The sequence below is a fragment of the Ursus americanus genome, chromosome 12 (assembly GCF_024610735.1).
Source record: "Ursus americanus isolate L20-20 chromosome 12, mUrsAme1.1.p, whole genome shotgun sequence".
Lineage (NCBI taxonomy): Eukaryota > Metazoa > Chordata > Mammalia > Carnivora > Ursidae > Ursus > Ursus americanus.
The window spans coordinates 26,240,971-26,264,824 of NC_142138.1; the positions used below are offsets into that span (position 1 = coordinate 26,240,971).

General features: G+C 36.7%; 1 protein-coding gene across 1 annotated transcript in view; it reads right to left on the bottom strand.

Moving 5' to 3' along the window:
* The window catches only part of NEGR1 (neuronal growth regulator 1), an 812,346-nt gene that overhangs the window by 175,553 nt on the left and 612,939 nt on the right, over positions 1–23,854 (bottom strand). The window contains exon 5 of the mRNA XM_045802019.2: positions 9,583–9,703. Within this exon, the coding sequence (XP_045657975.1) occupies positions 9,583–9,703 (121 nt within the window). The remainder of the gene's footprint in view (positions 1–9,582; positions 9,704–23,854) is intronic.

Consider the following 23,854-nt stretch of genomic DNA (forward strand, 5'->3'; position numbering starts at 1 on the left):
AATTTTAAAAATGTAGGGTTCAGTTCAGCTAGCTATTTGCAGATTCCCTGGACCAGAGGCCTCTTAACTACCTATATGGGGGCTTAGCCATGCCCATTAGTCTCTTATGGCAGCTGTCTTTTGCTCCCAATGGAGTCACCCTTTCAGGCTACTCACTGTCCCAAGATGAGAGGCACGAAATGGTCTCTTGCCCTCTTTCCTCCTCAAACTGCCTGCCTGACAACACACGCCTTCAGCATTGATTAGTGTTTGTTTTTCTTCCCCTAGGTTCATTAAATATTCAGGTTGTCGTAAATCTCTCTCTATAGTGTATATATGGAATATAGTCAAGGATGGCAGGAAAAAAAAACAATCTAGACAAGTGGCAAGAATGCAATAATTTTAAGGAAGTTCAAAATTGTCTCTAAAGTTCAAGTCCTAGCGATGCTATGAATTTACTGTGTCCTTTCTGAGTTGGTCAAATCATCATCACATCAAAAACTCCTCTCTATCACACCATTTCAGGTGCAAGTTTTCATATATTTGCATGACTTTTGACTACTGTCCATATTCCCCATCAGCGTGCAACTCCATTAGGGCAAGCTTCCTCGTTTTTCCTATTCATTGTCTTCTACGCATGGAGCATAATGTTGGGTACTTAATAGGTGTACGCTAAGTAGTTACTGTAAGCTTGACTGAATGAATGATGCTTTTACATTTTTGTATTGCTTAGTTTTTTCATCTGGGAAATGGAAAAAATGAAGCCAATCTCAAAGTGTTGACATAAGACTGGTTTTTAAATGTATACAATGTAATATCTATACACACATACGCACACATATCTACATCAAATGCAGTAGGCCCCAGAAAGAGGATAGGTGCTATTATCATACAATGATAGGGTCTGTTTCTCAGACACAACAGATACATTTCCTCTCAGATGGCAGCAAAATATTAAATATTGAAAATACAGGAAATTATTTTTAAAGGAAAGATCTACGAGAGTGACTGAAAAGATCATAGCATCATGATTTCAAGATGTGCCAAACTCAGTCTCAATTACATGTGTATTATCAGTTTCATCTAGGTTTTTCACAGATGTGCAGGGTAGATAAAAAAAATAAAAGTAAAAAGGAGGAGGAGTAAGAACTGCTAAATACCAGAGAGAAATGAAAATTGATGTGAACGTGCTGCTATAGCAACCTATTGGTTTACTGTGTCGCTTGGTACTTAAGGCTTGAATACAATATGATATCATCTATTCCTAGGAACGGACTGAAGAATATCATGCATCAATGTCTCAGCCCCAAGGGGTATCTATCTTTAGTTGCACATTTGAATAAATTAATGTATTATAATATATTAGGACATTTTAATGATTTTAGACTTTATTAGGCTATTTAAAATGTATGTCTTGTTTACTTTATCAACTTTAATGAAATTAATAATTTTAGATTAGAGATCTTTGGGCTGCCTTACTTGTGACAATTTGATTCACACAGGGAGGATATTGCCTTTGACTTTACATCAAGTAAACAAAGGCTATAGTGCAGGTGTCAATCCTCCTCTGACTGCAGTGAGCCTTGTATCCCTGACAACCTGGCCTATGACTAGATTTTTCCCCTCTGCTTGAACTGCTTTTCTAATATCAATGTGCCCATGATTAATGTCAAATTTCATCCCACAATATACCAACACAACCATTGTGCAGAGATCACATTCACAAAAAAGAAATCCTGGGAAGTCAGAACTGAGCAGCAGAAACCGGCTTCTTTTCTGCAATCACGTATTGGGTTTCCTGTGTCCTGCAATCTAAGGCGACAGATGAATTTTGTATTAATATTCTCTTCTCAATTTGAAAATGTATTAAAATGAGAATGGCTCTCCTTCATCATGATTGAAAAGCCACAACTCGTTCTTGCCACAGAGTGTATTTCAAACACCACGTTAGATGCTGGGAACACAACGGCAAACAGGGCAAAGCCCTCACTCTCAGGTAGATAGAGTATAGATTAGGAGGAGAGAGAGCAGTAAACAAGTTGAGTATCATTTAAAAAGTGCTTTGATAGAGGTAAGCACATGGGAGCACATCTGGAGAGACTCCTTTCCAAGCAGAATGGGGTCCGGGTAGTTTTCTGAGAGAAGGTGATATCTGAATTGAGGCGAAAGGACCAGTGGAAGGCAGCCAGCCAAAGGTAGCCAGGATGGGTGTGTGGGTGGAAGGGGTTTATAAGCAAAATGGCCAACATATGAAAAGGCCTTAAAGATAGAGACCATGTCACAGTTTGTGAACTAAAATATTTTAGGACAGTTACAACCTTATTGTGAGATGGTAGAATGGCAAGATAGCCAGAGAGGTAAACAGGGGCAGGAACATGAAGGCCTCCCATGCCATATTGTGATGTTAGGACTTTCATCTGGGGACATTCAAGAATCCTTGAAGGGATTTAAGTAGAAAGTGATAAGATCAGATATTTATTTTGGAAACACTGCTATGAATTTTAAGAACACAACCGAGATCTAGCTGTCTATTGGTGGACCGTGTATGCAGTATCAATACCTCGATTTCAGTATGTTCTAAACCAAGCTCAGTGCAATCTCTCCCAAATCTCTTTTCCTATGTTCCCAGTTTCAGTTAATGACTTCACCATTCACCTTATTACTGAGTTGGAAAACTTATAATTATCCTCAAATGGTCCTTTCTTTGTACGTAATCAATCACTGAAATATACAAATACTAACTTTTTCCTCTCTTGCTTTTTTAAAAAATATTTATTTGAGAGAGAGAGAGAGATTGTATGAGTGGAAGGGGCAGGGGGAGAGGGAGAGAGACTCTGAAGTAGACTGAGCACTGAGCGCTCAGAGCCTGACACACAGCTGGATCTCACGACCCTGAGATCAGGACCTGAGCTGAAATCAAGAGTCGGATGCTTAACTGACTGAACCATCCAGGTGCCCCTCCTCTCTTGCTTTTTAATTGCATAACTAATACCCTAGTTTAAACCAGATTTTGTATCTTTCCCATCCCAACTGCTCAGAAACATTTTGTGAAGACAAGGAATACATACTTTTACTACTCTTGAAACGTTCTTTGGTGGCTTTCAAAGCCTATGGAATCAAGTCTAAATGTATTATCATGGTATTTAAAATGCTCCAAGTCTTGTCCTAACATGCATTTCTAACCCTACCTCCTGTTATGCCTGATTTCACATCCTGTACCTCAAGGCATAAAAAAAAAACCCTCTCCACACAATGCTTACATTACATTGACCATGTTCTTTCCTTGCTTATGATTATTCTTGACTCCTTGCAATGTTTGGAAATACTATTCATTGGTATCAAGCAGAAAATCTACCTTTTCCCTGAAGCATTTGTTAATGCTCTGATTTGCATTGAATGGACCCCTCCTATCCACTTTCAAGGACTTGACTTAGGGCTCCCTTAGGATCTTCTTACTTGGTCCTTATTTCATTTTGATTTTTATGACAAACTATAAGCTCTAAGTCAGGCAATGCAAACTAGACTAGCCCACTTTTAATTTTGTTTGACTGGCCCAAAGTTTTAAATATAATATTTTGTATATATGTCTTACATGGACTTGGGTCTTCCATTTTCCGGTAGTTGAAATGTTCTTGCTTATTTCATATATTTATCCTTTACCTCTTCCCTGGCCTGGGATGATTAAGTCATCACAGGGGTAACAAAACCGTATGGACAAGACTTAGGTTATAAAAAAGAAAAAGTGAAATATCATCAAAATAAAATTATAGATAGATAGTGAAATAACATTAGAAACAGAAGTTTCTTCAATGCAGGAACTTAATTTGTTTTCAATCTTTTCCAATTATGTCACAGTTAAATGCCCAATGCATACTTTTCGAATGAACACATAAAATCTCAGGTCAGCAAGGAAGATTATTTTTAACATGGGATGGTAATGGGTTATTTCCAGTGTCCTTCTAAATCAAAATATGTAACTGCTTAATCTTATAAGAATGGCCTTACGAATGAGAAGATAAAAGAGAGAGAAAAAAGGGGGTAGAGAAAGAGAGAGAGAGAAAGAGAGGGAGAGAGAGAATGAATTAACTTATTTCTAGTCTCTTCTGAATAATCAAAGTTGTATAAAATCTAGAAGAGGGATATCTTGACACAAGGCTCAGGAAATTGGGGTTTGGTTTTAGTTTTGTTTTTAAAAATCACTTTGTTGAGGTATAATATATACAACTCAATGAGTCTGGGGTAACTATACACCTGTGAAACCATCACTACCAAGTCCATAAATATATCCATCACCTACCAAGGTTACCTTGAAATTAGATTTTACTTCCCATTCTGTACTTCCCTTCAATAAGTCATTTTACCTTTATGAAATATAGTGGTTTTTTTCCCCCTCAGGTATAATCTAGTTAGAATTGTATGGGGTGCCTGGGTGGCTCTGTCAGTTAGGCATCCGACTCTTGATTTCATCTCAGGTCATGATCTCAGGGTGATGAGATCGAGCCCCACGTTGGGTTCTGCCCTGAGCAGGGTACTGCTTAAGATTCTCTCTCTCTTTCTCTCCCTCTGCCACTCCACCCCCTACTCATGCATGTGTTCTCTCTTTCTCTCTCTTGCCCTACAATAAAATTAAATTTAAAAAAATCTAGTTAGAATTGTGTGAGGAATGGGTAAGATAGTATACAGTGAGTTATATGTGTTATAAAATTACAAAGTCAGCAGGTGGGTAAAATTAGCATGTCATTAGAATTGCCCTTGAAAATTCCTTAAAAGTCCTTATTTTAATCTAACGTACTTTACAAGAGTCTCCAAAATGGAGGGCAAGTACTCCGAATGGGGTACAAAGTGATCTGTTGGAGTGTGAAAAGAAAATAATAGAATGCCCATTTATGTTTTAATTGTATCTCATCTTTCAAATTTTATCTGCTACAGGTCATTTAATGTTTGGAAAATATTTGTTCAAAAGTGGATATACACAGTTTACAAATAAGTATTCATATACTGATAGTTTTTCCTAAGTTTTAAATTTTATTCATGGGGATACATATTTCAAAAATGTTGTGGACCATTGCTTTACATCACTGATCTACCTACCAAGTACGTACCATTACAAGATGGTAGTGCCATCTTCACAAAATGATACAAAACCCATGTTTTTGCAATACCTATTTAAACATTAGTTCATTAAAATTTAATTTATGTTTTTGGTCTTAATCCTAAATAAATATACTCTTCTCAAGCCATAGATTAACTTAATTTCATGTCATCAAAGATATTACTTGCTTAATAGTACTTTGTGCCCTTCACTGGATAGAGGAGTCTATTTTTTTCCATTATCAAGAAAAAAAAAAGCTTAAATTTTTGGCTTTCTATATAATTGAACTCTGAACTCTGATTTTCCCAATACTAAAATGCATATGGAGTAAAATTAAGTCTGTGAGTACTGTCCCTACCAGGTATGCTAAAAGAGTCTGTAGTGTTAAAAAAATAACCATTTTAAACCAAAGGATAATATCTTAATAATAAGTATATAACTTCAGTCATTCTCATGGTGCTTATCTAAACAGTGTAATAAACTAAAGGTCAAATGGCTAATATTTCTAATGTAAAAAAAAATAGGGTTTTTTTTTATTGTCATCCTTGTCATCCATGAGAGAGATAGTGTAGAAGCTTATCTTTGAAGATAGTATCTGATGATTCTTAACTCTTGATAATCATGTCCCAATTTTGCCCCTTCCACATTGAATAGCATCATCCTGTGTAACCAATAAGATATTACAGAAATAACAGAGCATATACTAGGTCATACATAGTTTCTACCTTGCTCTCTCTTGGATTACTAGTTCTGGGAAAGTCAACCACCATGTCAAGAAGACAGTCAAGCAGCCCTATGAAGAGGCAATTAACTGAGACCTTCTGCCTATAGCAAGAACTAACTTGCCAGGAATTGGAATGAGCGACCCTGGAAGCAGATCCTCCAGCCCTAGTCAAGCCCTTAGATGACCAGATGAGACTTGACTGCGACCTGATGAGAGACCCTGTGCCATACCTATTCAGCTAACCTGCTCATCCTGACCCACAGAAACTGTGATAGTAAATGCTTACTGGTTTCAGCGGCTAAGTTTTGGGTTCATTTGTTATTTAGCAGTAGGTAACTAAGAATGGTGGTGTATGCAAGAGAAAGAAAGTGGACTGAGAGGTTAACAATAAAATGTGTCTTGATGGCATCTTTGAAGTTGAGAGCTGTTGGACAGGTTAAGTCTCTTGTGTCTCAGTTCTGTCATCAGTAAATTGAGGACAATAAATTGTGTCTCACAGAAGTCTGAACAATAGGGGAGATAAAAGAATTTAAAGAACCTGGAAAGTGATTTGTCCTCAGTAAGCATTTGCTTCTTTCTTTTCTTTTAAATTTTGCTTTATTTTGCAGGATTTTTTTAAAAAGGTTTTTTAGATTATTCTCAGTACACAGATACGGATTTTATAGGATGTGAAAGAACTATGGGCAGATATGAGACGAAGGATGTTCAGCTACTGCTTCTTTTTTTATTTGTTTATGTTTATTTGTTCATATTTATTTGAATGAAGATCCAGCTTTGAAGATCTTAATTTAAAAGAGATGAGTTTTTATAAACATTCTCTTAAATAGAAGTGAAGACAGTAAGTTATTTCTGAATATTTTTGTAAGCTTAAAGTATAAAATATCTCTAGGAAATAAAACTTCTCCAGATCTTGTAAAAACTCTGCTACACTTTGACAGGGTCTCTGACAGCTTCATGTTTCTGTTAGTGACCTTGAGGTCAAGAAAACAGCTTGGAAACGTGCTGTATCTGTTTCTTCTCTGTGTGTCTACCTTGATTCCATTATTTCTGTCTTTGACTAAGTAAATTCAGAAAGTGTGTTTGTATGTGCAGTCTTTTATTTTGCTAATTCATAAATGACCTGCAATGCCCTTACTCTTGCCATTTAACATTGACATTTCAAATTATTTTTGATAGTCTCTGAAGTGCCATGACCTACACTAGGTGCATGGTCTCTGCATGAAGATTTGCAAGACTTCTTGAGTTCAAATCCTAGCTCTGCCACTAACTGTATGAACCTGTGAAAATTACTTAAAAACACTCTGTGCTTTGGTTTCCCCCAAGCAAAAGGTGACAATAATAATAGTATCTATCTCATAAGTTTGTGTGAAAATAAAATAAAATGGGTTAATGTCTGTCAAACAACAGGTGCTTTTTACATAGATAGGTTTTCATTTTAATGAGGTAAATATCTGAAGAGCCCAGAAGGTAGCATGGTAAATCCACTCAGTGAGTGTAACAACCACCATTCAGCAACCAGAACCCTTCTCTTTCCTACTCCTCGCACATACTTAAATTTGCTTCACTGTAATTTTGAGAGGACTTTATATACTCTTGTGGTATTTGATAGTTTAAGTATTTCCTCAAATATAACCTTAATGAATGACAGATGTGTACTTCACTCTGAAATGAAAGTATGTTTGCCTTTGACGAGTGCATTTGATTTTCACAGCTCCCAGATTTTCTCTAGGTGTGTCAGTGTGTTGGGAAAGGGCACTGATTGGGGAGAATCAATCCACCTTTTTTAGCAGTGGCTCTAAACTACTTTGAAAATGTAATAAAAGCTATAGTCCATCTCTCCAGTAGGAAAAAAGTCACTGAAGCTATGACTATGGACACCAATGGGTCCTTTGCTATTTTTGCTATAGGCCAAGAAAATTGAGTAAGGATTATTGTAGCCTTTTCTGACAATGGTTGCTGAATTTAGGAAAAGAAAAGAGAGAGAAATAGAAAAAAAAAATCAGGACATTATTTCACAAAATACTGGAAACCAAAAGCACTTTAACGAAGGAGCTCTCACTTCTACTACCAGAGATAATTCTGATAGCTTGTAAGAAGGTATGATGCAGATCAAAAGGGACTTTGAGAAAAATGTAAAATAGTTTGTCATTATTTCAACTGTGCTTTGTGGAAGAACCGGGGATTTGGGGGGCTCTTGCAAGGGAGGGTTCTGAGACCATGGAACTGAAGCTTCATTCACCCCACATCTACCAGAGAAGTCCTGCTTTCATAGGTACTACTTACTGGGCTTCCGCATAAGATTGTATTTGAAAAAAGGGTTTTGTAACTTACAGAGGATTGGAAACCACTAGGTGTTTGTCCATATAGATAATCAATCACAAGCTGAACTTCTGAATCTGGATTATCAGAATCTGAAAAAGGTTATTGGCTGATATACAATATTGTACCATAGGACAAGGGTGACCGCAGACTAGTTCATCTAATTCTAAGTGTATAAAAAATGGGGCTTCTACGAAACCCCTAAAGAGGTAGATTTAGAAGTAGTAAAATGAATTAAAAATTGAGTACTCCAAATTACAGAAGCGGTTGCATAAAAATAGCTGCAAATAATTGTCGATAAAAGCAGAGTCGGTTATTCAGATCAAATGAGATAGTTATGGGGATGGTCTTTATTGTTAAGGCTGATGATGAAGAGGGAGGAGGCCTTCTACAAATCTTCTTTGGTTACGGTTTAAGAAAAAAAGTACCTCCTTATGTCCCATCCACTGTCATCCACTATGGCAACATCCAAGCTCTTATGTCACTTCACTAGTTTTCAGTTCAGACATTTAGCTGTCATTAGTCATGAGCCATGGTATAAATAAGTAAACCTCATACATATATATGTTGAACAATATGGAATTGCCAATATTTAGCTTTTTTTGGACTAAAAATGGCAGTTTCATATGGCCCAACCTAGCATTTTGTTGAACACATTCTTCCAACTAGTTTTGAGGCAAAAAATATATATTATAGATAATATCCTCCCCTCTGCATTACATCTTCCAGTTAACCCACAGGGGTCCCACTCTTCTTTGATAGCTTGGTAAGAGCAGCTGAAGAGGTCTGAATGAGCCTACTGGTTGAAAGTAAAGAGAAAGTAGTCAAGTCCTGTCTTCTCTTGTTCAACAGCTCTTGTCAAGGCTTTTCCTGGGGCTCCTCAAGGGGACAATCATATACAGCTAAAGTTACAGTAGCCCTAAAATCCCCTTGGTTAGTCCTTTAACCATGTATTTTATCTCTTCTACAGGCCCTTTAGTGAGAGAATATCTAAAACACAGTGTTCTATAAAATGAAATGTTAAAATGCCTTGCAGGAGAGTAAGGCAGGTGAAAGGGCTGAGACTTCCCAAGGAAGCCAGGCAGAGACAGCAGCTCCGATTGCTTTTGGAGTGCACTCACGAAAGCTGTGCCCAAGTCCTTTAAAAACTGGTTTACTTCCCAAGTAAACATGGTTGCCAGCAAGAGCAATGGTGTGCTGGTTCAGAAAGGAGGGGAAGAAATGAAACGTATCAGCGACGTGGGATTTGCAGGCATTTCTGTGATCACATAAAACCAAAGTGGACATTTCTCCTAGATGCTATTAGCTACTCATCCCTCCCATGTGGGCCCCTTCCGTTTGCCTGCCTGCAAGGAGGCTGCTGAGAATCATTCAAGCCAGTTAAAGAAATGGCTTCAAGTAAGTATCTGAAACACAAACACATTAGCTCAAAGTGCTTGAAACACAGTAATAATCACAAAGTCCTTACTTCTTCTCTCCTTTGTACCATTCAAAGGCCGGAGGCGGCACACCTGCACCTTCGCATCTTATCAATCCACTGCGTCCCGGGGCCACGGTGCCAGATTTAATTTCCTGAATTGTAGGAGCGACTGAAAAAGAAACAAACAAAGAAACTGGTGGGTAAGTAAAACTAATCTTCAGCAGAAATATAACACACATATATTTTTATTCCTTCTATATTCAAAGCAATCTTATGCCTGATAGGCCCAATGCATCACATTTTCAGTGTTTTATGCTTCTAATACAAGACTAGTCATTTTCAGCTTCATTTTTCAAGTTGGACAATAGATGAATGTTCCCAAGGAGTGCAGAGTAAATGCAATACATTTTGGCCTTGCTTCCTGTTGGAAAAATGGCATTGTTGAGGGGAACACTTCATCTGTACTCCAGTCAAGCTACACTCCCATAATAGCTCTCATTTATTGAGTGATCACTGGGAGCCAGTCCCTGGGCTAGGTGCTTTATGTTCATGATTTCCTCACGGTAATACTCTAAGCTAGATGGGATTACCCCAATATCATAAATGTGAAAACTGAAGCTCAGAGAGGTTAAATAATTTATCTAAGGTCACACAGCTACTTAGCTGCAGAATTCGGGCTTAATATTGGCATATTGACTTAGGCATATTGACTCAAAGCCTGAACTTCATTATTCTGGGTTTTCTTCTGCCTGTTCCCTGTGCTTTAGCATATTAGGGGTTTGTTTGGTTGTTTCCTCTATCTGAAATGCTATTCTTTTCCATTTCTACAGATGCGGCCTCCATTAGGTGTCTCCATCCTCTTTCCTGTTGCTCTCGTTGAAAATAGCTTTCCCTTGATGAATAGTTTCTCTAAATCTCTCTCATACTGTGTACTTTCTATCTGGTATTGTAATTATTTATGGGTGTGCCGGGCTTGCTTGTTAGCTGCCTGAAGGCAGGGTGAGTATCTCGTCTATCTTTGCCTGTTCAGAGATCAAAGCAGATAACACGCTGCTTAAAAACCTTTGTAGCATAGCCACTCCTTTACTCATCAAACAGTCGTTGAGCCATCAGTATATGCCAGACACTTCTTAAGGCACAAAGCAGTCCAACTCCCTGATGTGATGAAGTTTATGTTCCAGATGGAGGGAGGAATATGGAGACAGACTATAAGCAGTCAATAAAATAAATAAGTAATTTATATAAAATATTACAAGTTGATAGGAAAGATGGTAAAAAAAATTAGAGCAAGATAAGACAAATATGAACAAGTTATAGATTGCAATTTTATGTAGGGTAATCTGAGGAAGATTCATTGAGAAGGTGAGATTTATGTAAAGACTAGGTGTAGATCAGTGAGTTTGCTCTGTGGCTATCTCGAGAAAGAGACTTCCAGGAAGAGGGAACAGCTTGCAGGAAGGCTTTGAGGCTGAGGCAAGCCTGTTTGCTTGAAAAATACCAAAGATAACCATGTGGTTGAAGCAAAGAGAAAGAAGGGAGATTATCAGGAGATAGAGTGTGAGGGTTAATTTTTTTTAAATAATTTTTTATTTTGTTATATTAGTCACCATACAGCACATCCCCAGTTTCTGATGCAATGTTCCATGATTCATTATCTGCGTATAACACCCAGTGCACCATGCAATATGTGCCTTCCTTAATACCCATCACTGGCCTATCCCAATCCCCCACCCCCCTCCCCTCGGAAGCCCTCAGTTTGTTTCCCAGAGTCCATAGTCTCTCATGGTTAATTTTGTGTCAACTTGACTGCATTGCAGTGTCCAGGTATTTGCTAAACATTTTTTCTGGGTTCGTCTGGTTTCGTATGGAAATAACATTCAAATCAGTGACTCAGTGAAGTGTATGGCCCTCTCCCATGTGGGTGCACACCATAGAGCCCATTGAAGGCCTGAATAGAACAAAATAGAACAAAAGGCAGAGCAAGCCTGACTGCGTGAGGTAAAACACTGGTCTTCTGCCCTCGGACTGAGGTTTATATCATTGGCTCCCCTGGTTCTCACTGGCCTTCAGACTTGGACAGAGCTATACAACTGACTTTCCTAGGTTTTCACTTGCATGCAGCAATTCAGGGGCCTTCTCAGCTTGCATAATCATGTGAGCTAGTCCTCATAATACAATCTCTTTGTGTGTGTGTATGTGTGTCTGTATGTAGATACGTATAAATATGTATGTGTGTATTTATCTATCTAGACATCTATAGATTTATATATAAGTGTGTATATATCCATATAGAAATATATCTATATAGAAATGTAGATATATATACACACATATATATTATTGGTTCTGTTTCTCTGGAGAACCCTGACTAATACATAGGGCCAAAGGATACAAGACCAGAAAGGACCTTGAGGGCCATTTTAAGGACTTGGCTTTACTCTGAGCGAAATGGTGAACTACCATAGAAGAGAGATATAATCCGACTTTGGTTTCAAAGGTATTTTGGCTGCTGTGCTGAGAAAAGACCATAGTGAGGCCAGGAGGGAAGCTGAGAACTTGTAGGAAGCTGGTGCAGTAAGCAAAGCAAGTAATACTGGCAGCTCAGGTTAGGGTGGCCGCACTAGAGGTAGTGAAAGTAATTGGCTTTGGAGTCTGTTGTGAAATTGAAGCCCATAGGATTTTCCTAACAGATGTGAAAAAAAAAGAGAGTCCAGGGTGACTTCATCTGGCTTAACTGGAAGGTTAGAATACCCATGGCCTGAGATGGGTAAGACAATAAATCAATGAGTTTTAGAGAGAAACATTAAGAGTTGTATGCATGTGTCATTTTCTTTTGATAGATTTTATTTTTTAGAGTAATTTCCGTTCACACAAAACAGAGTGGAAGGTATAGAAATCTCCATATACTCCTTGCCCCAACACATGCATAGCCTCTCTGTTATCAACACTCCCCACCATAGCAGTACATTTGTTACAGGGGATGAACCTCCATCGACACATCGTCATCACATAAAATCCATAGTTTACATTAGGTTTCACTCTTGGTGTTGTATAACCTATGGGTTTAGACGGAAGCATAATGACATATAACTATCATTATAATATCTTACAAGTTATTTTCACTGTCCTAAAAATATTCTGTGCTCTGCCTCTTAACCTCCACCACCCTTCCACCCCTGAAAACCACTATCTTTTGTACTGTTTCCAAAGTTTTGCATTTTCCAGACTGTTACATAGCTGTAATCATAGAGCATGTAACCTTTTCAGATTGGCTTCTTTCCCTTAGTGTTATGCATTTACGGTTCCTCCATATCCTTTCATGGCTTGATAGATCAATTCTTTTTAGCACGGAATAATATTCCATCATCTGGAAGTACCGCAGATTATTCATCCATTCACTTACTAAAAAATATCTTGGTTGCTTCCAAGCATTGGCAATTGTAAATGAAGCAGTTGTAAACATCCACATGCAAGCTTTTGTGTACGTCAGTTTTAAGTTCCTTTGGGTAAATATGAAGGCGTGCAATTGTTGGATCACATGACAAAGGCATGTTTAGTTCTGTAAGAAACTACCAAACAGTTTTCCAAAGTAGCTCTATCATTTTGCATTCCCGCCAGCAATGTATGAGATCGCTTGTTGCTCCACACCCTTGCCGGCATTTGGGGCTGCCAGTGTTCCAGATTGTGGTTGTTCTATTTGGTGTGTAGAGGTATCTCATTGTTTTTAATTTGCACTTCATTGCTGACAGATGACATGGAGCATCTTTTCATATACTTAATTGCTAACTGTATGTCTTTGGCAAAGTTTCTGTTAAGGTCTTTGGCCCATTTTTTAACTGGGTTGTTTATATTCTTATTGAGTTTTAAGAGTTCTTTGCATATTTTGGATAACCAATCTTTATCAGATGTGCCTTTTATGAATACTTTTCCCCAATGTGTGTCTTGTCTTTTCAAACTCTTAACACTGTGTTTCACAGAGCCAAAATTTCTAATTGTAATGAACCCCAGCTTATCAATAATTTCTTCCATGGATGGTGTGTTCCTTTTGGTGTTGCAACTATGTCTATCTTCTATCATATCTATCTTCTAGATATGCATATCTATTTTCATAAATATTTTCTTTTCTATCAACCTTTTTAACATACTACATATTTGAAATAACACTATGGGAAAGTGTTCAACACAACAGGAACCTTGAAAATGCAAATACTAATTCATTCAGACAAATGACCTGAGTAAGTGTGCACTCTGGATATATTTTAGGTTTCTTTAGAAAGCAATAAAAAAGTACAGAGTTTAATGATTTTTCAGTATGCAGTGAATATGAAAACTGTAAACACCCTTACAACAGAACATTGCCTTTCCTTTAAAAAAGACCCTAGGAAATTCATCATTTTCTGTTAAGGGTGATACTTCACTTTGAAATTATAGCACCTCTATTTCTCTGTGGTATTTTTATTCTTAATAGTAAAAGTTCAATTTTTAGTTCTGGAAAGAAAATTGAAAAGAAATATTATTTTTTTTAAAGTGCTTGCTAATAACTTGGTGAAAAATAATAAAAAAGTGTTACCAAAAATATTTGAAGAAGAAAATGTTACAAGATAATACACATGCACGTGTATATATGTATATACATAGTATATATGTAAATATATATTATATATGTGTGTATATATCTATGTGTGTATATGTCTATGTATTTGTGTGTGTATACCTACGTATACACACACAAATATATATATACCCACTCTTTCATACAATATAAGAAATCATTTAATAAATTTAATTATCTTTGTAAAGCAAAATTCACATCTCCCCATAAAAGGCAATAAAATATATAAAAGATATCTATAAATAAAACCCCCACTTATTTGTCAATTATTATGATACTTTTTAGCTTGTGAGAGGCATAGGTAGGACTGTATTTCCACTCTTGTTCTCAGAGGCTTTAATCTCTCTTTCTCTCCCTGTCACACTAAGAGGCCATAATCTTTTATAATATCTAACTATTATTGAAGATGAAACAACCATATGCAACAGGAGATCCATCACAAGCTTCTATTGATAACCTGGTTAGTTTAATTACTCTCTTGTTTGTCAAGGGGGCCATGACTCATTATAAACAAAACCATGAAATCCGGAACATTGCCTGAAAACCCATGCGTAATGAACCGAAATAAAATCTAATTTGTCATTAAAAGGCTTTTATGCAGTTCTTTGTGCATATGGCTCAACACTAGGTGTTTTACCACACAAGTTAAAGGGACATGATCCTGTTGTCTAGAGGTTCACAGGCTATTGTGATGGACACCAAAAATGGAAAGATACCTAAAATGTCATATGGAAGCACAGATGAAGAATGAGTCAAAATTAACATTGTACATAAGAAAAAGTCCTAAGAACACTTTGTGTGTTAGAGAATTAAAGGGCTATGGTCTACGGGTAACCAATATGGAGAGGGGAGTCTGATATAGATTTTATTTTGAGGTTAAAATTATACACTTGAACTTGAAGGCTCTACTGATTTTTCTTGGGGACATGAATGAGTCCTTCTTCATATTATTCTCCCTCTCTTAAAAATGACTGTTCAAGAAGTGGATTCATGTACTTACCTATTCTTCATTCCTTTATCAATTAAATATTTTTATTAGGGACCATGTTAATGAAAAAAAATGGTATTCCTGGCCTCGTAGGGCTAACATTTTTGAGGGGTGTGTGGGTGTGTGTGTGTGTGTGGGTGTGTGGGTGTGTGTTTTTGCATATCCATGCACGTCCAAAAGTAAGTAAGTAAATAAATAAATAAATAAATAAATAGCAAGAAAGTTGTATTAACTGAGATGGGAATTGAGCACAGTAAAAGAAAAAGGAATGCCGAGATGTGTTGTTTTCTGTGGTGCAGTCATGGAGTCCCTTATGGATAAGGCAATATTTGAGCAGAAAATTGAATGATGAGGGAAAAAGAATCATGTGGTCATCTGTAGTAAATTATTACAATAAAAGAAAACATAAAAGGGAAAGGCCTTGAGTTGAGAGCATGCTTGAGGTGGAAACATGCTTAAAAGGTTTAAGTAGCAGCAAAGTGATCATCATGGCCTGAGCAGATAAGTGAGAGGAAGAATCCAGAAGAGAAGATTGGGCAGGCAGCTGGGGCTCTGATTCTGTAAAGTCTGGTAGCCCCATGGTAAAGCCTTTGAATTTTGTTCTAAGGAGATGAGGTTTTGGAGATTTTCAGCAGAGTGACATGGCTTTATTTACTTTTTGTAAATATCCTGTGGCTGCTGAGTAGATCATGATCTGCCGAAGGGCAGGAGGGGAAACACGCAGAACTGCTAGGAGGATGCTGTAGTAATTTTTAGGATAATGAGAAAGTCATTGGCCAATCCATAAAAAACGAAAGAATTGAGAGGAAATTTAATTAAATAGATCATTGGTCACATTGGACCTGAGTCAACTCATTTTAGTTAACTGGCAGTGACAGGACATTTTTAGTGAAATTCCAAGTTTATGTCATTCTGAACTCTATTATTTTGTGTAAATAAAATAGTTATATGGCCACCAAAATGTCTGATCATACCTAGAAGGTTTCTTTTCTAGAGCACATCTCAGAGACCGTGGTGTGCATGTATGCCTAATGAATATTTTATAGAATGAAGCTTTTTCCAAACTTATGAGACCATGGAATTGTAGAAGGTTTTATATTGAAGTCCCGTGGGCCTAATTTTTCTTGGGATTTATTCTGGGTAGTATGTTGGACAGTGGGACTAGTAGATGTCTAAGGTCTAGTCCACATCCTATGTTATGTGATTCATGACTTTTCAGGTCAACAATCACCCCTGGTTCAATAGGCTTCTATGTGCTCATAAGCTATAATGCACTCATGAATTTTATGTGAGGAAAAGGCCATGGTTATTTGCATCATAAGGAATAGTTGCTTATTTGCCAGAAATATATATACCTCACAATAATTATGATTAAGTCTCAAACTGGAGCTATTAACAAGGAATTACAAGTATGTTTAGTGAAGTTGTACAAAACACTCATTTTCCACTAAAAAAAATGTTCCGTGTTTTAAGAAATCATATTGAGCCCTTCCTAGAAGAGATAACCAAGTGGTAAAATCTGAATGATCGCTCCCAGAACCTAATTCTTTTACCATCATACTCCATTGATCTGTGAATTTTGGCCCTGACCCAGTAGTGTAAGGTGCTTTTACAGGGAATGGGAGTGTAAAGATGGGCGTCTACATGTGTTTGTGTTTCTGGAACTGGTTTTTTTCCCCCCCATAAAGACAGTTTTTGTTTTGCTCAGATGTAACTTCTTCCAATTACACCAAAGAAGCAAAGACAGTGATTACTTGAGCCTCTCAAATTCATAAGTACAATGGCATCCTTTGGAATAGACTGATTCGTGTGCACTGCTGAAATTTAGGAATACTGCCCTGATATCAAATTGTATATGGCCGTGAGCTGAAGCAATTGCATACTGAAATAAATAAATTTTAGAGAAATTTTACTAGACAGATGTGGGGAACAGCAAAGAGCAGATGCTGGGAAAAGCCAGCAGTGAAAGGGTCAAGAAGGGGTATTTAACACCTGTGTGATTAGATGCTCATAAAAGAGGAGTCTTCCCTTTTCATTTACTCAGTGGGATTATTTCCATTCATTGTTTAGCCAGTCATTTCAGGATGAAGATAATTAAAGGTTCTTCATCCAAAACTCCAGGCTCTGCAGGTGCAAGAAACGGAACCTCTGCACTTGGCACCCAATAAGCCTAATCAAGATTCAAGTTTTCTTAGTTACATGACAATAGCCACAAAGACCTTCTTCCTCTCTTGTCATTCTCAGTGGGAGCTTTGATTTTGTACAAAGTCCTATTATCAAAAAGATGAGTGAATCCAAGAATTATTTCAATAGCCTTAGTGAATTTAGGTAGTTCAAATGAAACTCTGTAGCTCCAAAGGCAAACAGATTTGACACCATTCTTCTCCCTCAAAATGATGGACAATGGGGAAGGTGTCATATTAAATAGTTACAACAATAAGGAAGAGTGAGGAATAGTAAAGAGAAGCAAATCATGAGGAAATCTGTCTTACAGATGCTATGTAGGAAAACACTGTGTTGACCAGCCTCAAATAAACAGTCTTTGAAAAAAATTTAAGGTTTCCTGTACCTACCAGAAAACACATCATATAAGAAGTGATCAATACACAATTGTTACAGATGAGGATGAATGATAGCTGAAAAATTTCTTCCTTGAAGATAGGTTGCACCTTAGGGTAAGGAATAATGACAATCTTTTCAAAGGATGTCATGGATCTCACCTCACTGGATCACAAGGTCAATAAACCCTTTCCATGAAGCAAATATGTCCTTGCCTTATGGACTAATTTGATCTTAAAGAAAGCTGAAAACTCCATGATATTGCTAAGAGAAAATTTTTAAAAATAATTTACCTAGTCAGATTAAAAAAAAAAATCAAACTATTGGAATATAGTGGAAAAATAATCTTCATCACCTAAAGGACTTTCACACTGAATAACACCTCTGCTCTGTTTCCACAGGGGATGAAAAAAAAAATATTTGTAATGTACCTCCAGCTTCTCCAAGACCTTAAACATTTACACAGTCAGAAAATAGTGCAGTGAAAAGGCTTTTCTTTGCAGCCAAAAAAAAAGTGGTTGTAACATTCACTATCTGAGTTCCTTAACCCTTCTAAACCCCAGTTTTCTCAACCATAAAATAAATAATACAGCCTACTTCATAGGATTGCTGTATGGAAAACATAAAAAACTTTATGGAGGCCCAGAAATAAACCCACAATATAGGGTCAATTAATCTTCAAAAAGAAGGCAAGAATATGCACTGGGAAAAAGATAGTCTCTTCAAAGTGTTGGGAAAACTGGACAGCTACACGCAAAACAATGAAACTGGACCACTTTCTCACACCATAAACAAAAATAAACTCAAAATGGATTAAGAACCTAAATGTGAGACCTGAAAGCATAAAAATCCTAGAAGAGAACACAGGCAGTAATTTCTCTGACATTGGCCATAACAACATCTTCTACATATGTCTACCAAGGCAAGGGAAACAAAAGCAAAAATAAACTATTGGGATTTCATCAAAATAAAAAGCTTCTGAACAGCAAAGGAAATGACCAAGAAAACTAAAAGACAACATACTGAATGGGAGAAGATATTTGCAAATGACATCTGATAAAGGGTCAGTATCCAAAATATATAAAGAACTTATATAACTCAACATCCCAAACCCAAATAGTCCAATTAAAAATAGGCAGAAGACATGAACAGACATTTCTACGAAGAAGACATACAGATGGCCAACAGACACATGAAGTGACGCTCAACATTACTCATCAGGGAAATGCAAATCAAAACCACAATGACATACCACCTGTCAGAATGGTTAAAATCAAAAGCTCAAGGGACAAGTGTTGAGGATGTGGAGAAAAAGGAATCCCCCTGCACTGTTGGTAGGAATGCAAACTAGCGCAGCCTAGTAGAAGACTGCATGGAAGCTCAAAAAATTAAAAATAGAACTACCCTGTGATCCAAGTATCACGCTACTGGGTATTTACCCAAAGAACACCAATACACTAATTCAAAGGGATACAGTCACCCCAATGATTATTGCAGCATTATTTACAATAGCCAAATTATGGAAGCAGCCCAAGTGTCCACAGATAGATGAATGGATAAAGAAGATGTGGTATATATATCATGGAATATTATTCAGCCAAAACAAAGAATGAAATATTGCCATTTGCAACAACATGAATGGAGCTAGAGAGTATAATGCTAAGCGAAATAAGCCAGTTCAGGAAAGACAAAAACTATATGATTTCACTCACATGTGGAATTTAAGAAACCAAACAAATGAACAAAAGAAAAAAAAAAGAAAGAAAGACAAACCAAAAAACAGACTTTTAATTATAAAGAACAAATAGAGGGTTCCCAGAGGGGAGGTGGGTGGGAGTGGGTGAAATAGGTGACGGGGATTAAGAGTACACTTAACTTGATGAGCACTGAGTAATACATGGAATTGTAGAATCATTATATTGTACATCTGAAACTAATATAACACTATAAATTAACTACACTGGAATTAAAAACAAAAACAAACTTCATGAAAAGTGCTACCTTAGTGCTTTGCACTAATTAGCAGCCAATAAAAATATTAGCTATTATTAAACAGGTATTATTACTAGTGAATAGGACATCACAGCTATTCTACCTTTAAGAACATGAGATCATGATAAGATATGGATAGAAAAGGAACTGATTTTTAAAAAATTAATTGTCTTGGTATGGCAAGCATGTGATTAATTTAATTAAAGGCTGTACCAGTATCACTTTTTACTCTCCCAGAATTCCATCCATACCCTGCTCTTTAATTGTAGTTAACCAAAAAAAATCTTCTCTGAAAGACATTTGTGGTAGACCTTGTCTAATTTCTCAATGACCAAAAAGTAAGAGGCTTGGGTTCAATAATGTGATAGGACATCCAAAGCGTATGGAACACAAAGGAGTTCTTTCTAGAAAGATATGCAATTGCGGACATTATGTGTTAGGGCATATAAAAGATCAATGTATCGATTCAGTTAAGCTTATGATTAGATCATTTTCTCTTTCACATGAAAGACAAAGAAAAGTGGAATTTCACATTAAATTCACATGAATTTCACATGAAATTGTCTTCAGTTGTTTTATTAAAGGCTCAATATCCATCTTAGAGTACCAAGCTGTGATGTCTGATTCCCTTATGTTTGCACAGGTGCATAAAAAGCAAAATATTTTGTAAAAAAAATCCAGAGCTAAGATATATAACTGCATAGTAAGTCTGATTTTAGGGGCATTGGTGAAGGCCCTTGCACTGTCCCCCTAAACACTCAAAGAAAAATCTGTGCATTGTTTAAAACGACAACATAAGGGATTCTTTTCCTAAACTCACGGTTTAATGCTATTATAATATTTAACTCCTTCAAGGAGGTTAAATATATTGATGCTTTCACTAGTCATTTATATTGTGGTGTGAATGATCAGATATTGTCTTGATTATGAGTGTACATCTGTTAGAGTCCATTGAAGGATGGATGGTTGGGTTGTCTGTGACTCATGAAGTAGATAAAAGAACAGTAAGGAGATAAAGGGTTATATATATAATGAGGAGTTTGTTGGTGCTTAGGCAGAATTCATTCACATCATGCTTTTGGCAAGGGTCAGCAGTAGGGAAATTACAGCTTGAAGTAGCTGTCCCCTTATAGTCAGCAATGCTCACTTCAGTGATGCATCCACTGTAAAATATGTCTGAGATTTATTGGGCCACCAGCTGTATCAACAGGAATTAAATGGTTCACTGTTTTCCTAGCTGTTCACCAAACTTTCTTTCTTTAGACTTTATTCATGATTTGATCTTGTCTCTGTTGTCAGTCATGCTGAAATTATAGCTGAATGTGATTGATTTGGATACAGTGGACAAGTTTGCAAGAATTTTGAAGCTGGGACTCTCCAAAGGCATCTCTAGTCTCAGCACGTACGATCTTGCAACACAAGGTGCTCATCAGTACATACTTTCTGCGTCCCTAAATGTTTGCATGCATTGTTTTCATGTTGAAGTGATTATGAATTTCCTGATATAAAAATTATTTCTTCATGAATCCCTCCAAAATAAAGATTAGAAGAGTTCAGATGCTCTCTTTAGATTACTTATAAAACATGAAAATATTCTTGGGAAACTTTTTCTCATGGGGAAAATCTTCTAGCTATGTTAATCAGTCAAGATATGTTATTTAAGCTTCTATTATGTTTATTGTTATGTTTTAAGTCATAGTACATTTTCAAAGGTTAGAACTGATCTGTCAGAATAGAAATAAACTAGACATAGAAATTTAAGATTTTTGCCATCAATGTAAACAATGACACCAATAAAGATGTACTTGGTAATAGATGGGGAAAACATTGGTGGAAGTTTTCCTCAGGCTCATTCTCACCAGATCAAATTTCCCTCTGACATCAGGGCCAGCTTCCTCCAAGGACCTACTAGGAAACCCAAAGGTACCAGGGAGCCTTGGGCTGGTATGACTCTGCCCTCTGTGAATACTCACTGAATCAGATTTCTTAGTTGACTAAATGGTTTATTATTTTTTCTTGTTTCTGTGGCCTTCAATAATCTTAAAATAGCACATTTAAAAAGTTGATTAAAATTCAGTTATTAAAATTATTTAATTCTGAAAAATGAATAATTCATATTGCTAATATATTCCAAAGAATTACTTTCCAAACACACTGTCTTGGAGGAAGAGAAAAGAAAGGCTTTGAGTAGCTAGAAAAAAAAAAAAAAAGGGAAATTAAGAAAAAAAATTTATATTATAGAAATATAGTTGTAAACTACCTTTTCTTTTTGCCCACTGCCCTCAAACGCATAAATGTTAGAAGTCTAGCAAGACTATAGGAAATGTGCTAAGTGAACGACATTTTTCAAAACTATATGCACAGATTCCCTAGTAAGAAAATGAACATTAAATGGAACCACTTCTACCTCTCCATTTATTTTGAGGTGGCAATCAGCTGTGTGCTCATACCTGCATCCTGGAGTTTGTACTGTTATAGAATTTCTGTATGGTTCAAAGAGTAAAGAAACAGAGGTCATGACTGTGGAACAAGACATGCTTTATCCATCGACTTGTTCTGAACTTATGAACAAGGAGAAAAACAACATAGCAAGAAGTGATTCTAGTTGTAGAATTGAAAGGTAATTTTTCTTCCCATCTGAAAAACACAGTTTTAGCTACTTCTATCTATGGAGAAAGAGAGCTAGATCAGAGCAAACACAGTAAGTAGTAACTAAGAGCTAAAGAATACGAAGACATAAAGTAGGAGAGACATTTACCTACAAATAAGGTATCTTAGAGAAATAAAAAGATGTGGGAGGAGGGATGGCAGAAAAACTGTAATTTTCAGAAACAATAGTATAGGTGTATTTGAAACTAAGAATGTTTAACAAGGGAAAAAATGTCACCCTTCCTAAAATGATTAAATAAAACGTGGTATGAGAAAACTCTGCCTAACAGCAAAAGTAATTTGACAACTGAAGGGTGTGTCAGGAAAGGGAAAATCTGACAGACAAATAAGAATTTCTATGTCAGCAAGAGTAGCGCATAAATAAATTATTAGAGAAAATGTTTAGGCTCTTTCCTCTTCTGCTCAGAAATATATATATGCCTAAAATGCAGCTGATACCCTTCTTATAATCTCAATCTTATTTACTGCCTCTTACGTCAAAATCACTAGATTTCTCACTATTTATTGCTCTCATCCTGCAAAGCTTATCTGTGCATTTGATGAACAGTTACTATTGCCATTTCATCAATGTCATTACAAAACATTTCCAAGTCTTGAGAGACTGTAATCTTGTAGATTCTGCCTTTAAAATGCATTTTATCACTCCTTACCACCTCATAGCTATCATGCTGGTGCAAGCCAGCATTACCTCTGGCTTGAAATATTGGAAGTTTCCTAACTGGTACCCCTGCTTCTGCCCTTGTTCTCTAGACTGGCCATTCTCAATATAGCAGCCATAGTGTTTCTATTAAAACAAGTCAAATCCTCATTCTTGCTACTACACAACCACAGCCTGGCTTCCCCTTCCATTCAGCATACAAGTCAAATTCATTACAGTGATCCACAAAACCCTAAACGATCTGGCTCTCCTGCCTTCCCTCTGGCCACATTTCTGTTCTTTCTTCCATAATCTTCTCTGGCCACACTGAACTACCTGATATTCATGGAACATACACCAAGAATGTCCCTACTCCAGGCTCTTTATACTTGGTACTTCCTCAGTCTGAAATACTCAGCCTTCCGACATCTTCATTTCTTGCTTGCATCCACATTGCCTCTAGTTTGTGCTCCAATTCCACCACATTGAAGAGGACTTTCCTGTCCCTCTATATAAAATACTACTACTATTCCCTTATCCAACAACTCCTTTCTTAGCCATCCTCACTGTTCTCTGTACCAACAATTTCCATCTGACATAGTATGTATTTACTTTTTTATTTGCTGATTGTCTCTTTTCCTTCCCTGGAAAGTACAATCCACGAAGAAACAGTATTGTTTTGTTCAACGATGTATCCTAGACTAGTGCCTGGAACATAGTAGGCACCCAATAAAAAGTAAAAGATATATTATTACTGTTGAATGAATAAAAATTAAAACAACCATTCAACTCTCTGTTACAAAAATATGGCATATCTTGATGTAAGCCAAGGCAGATGTCATAGTGTCATTTCTCTTTGCTG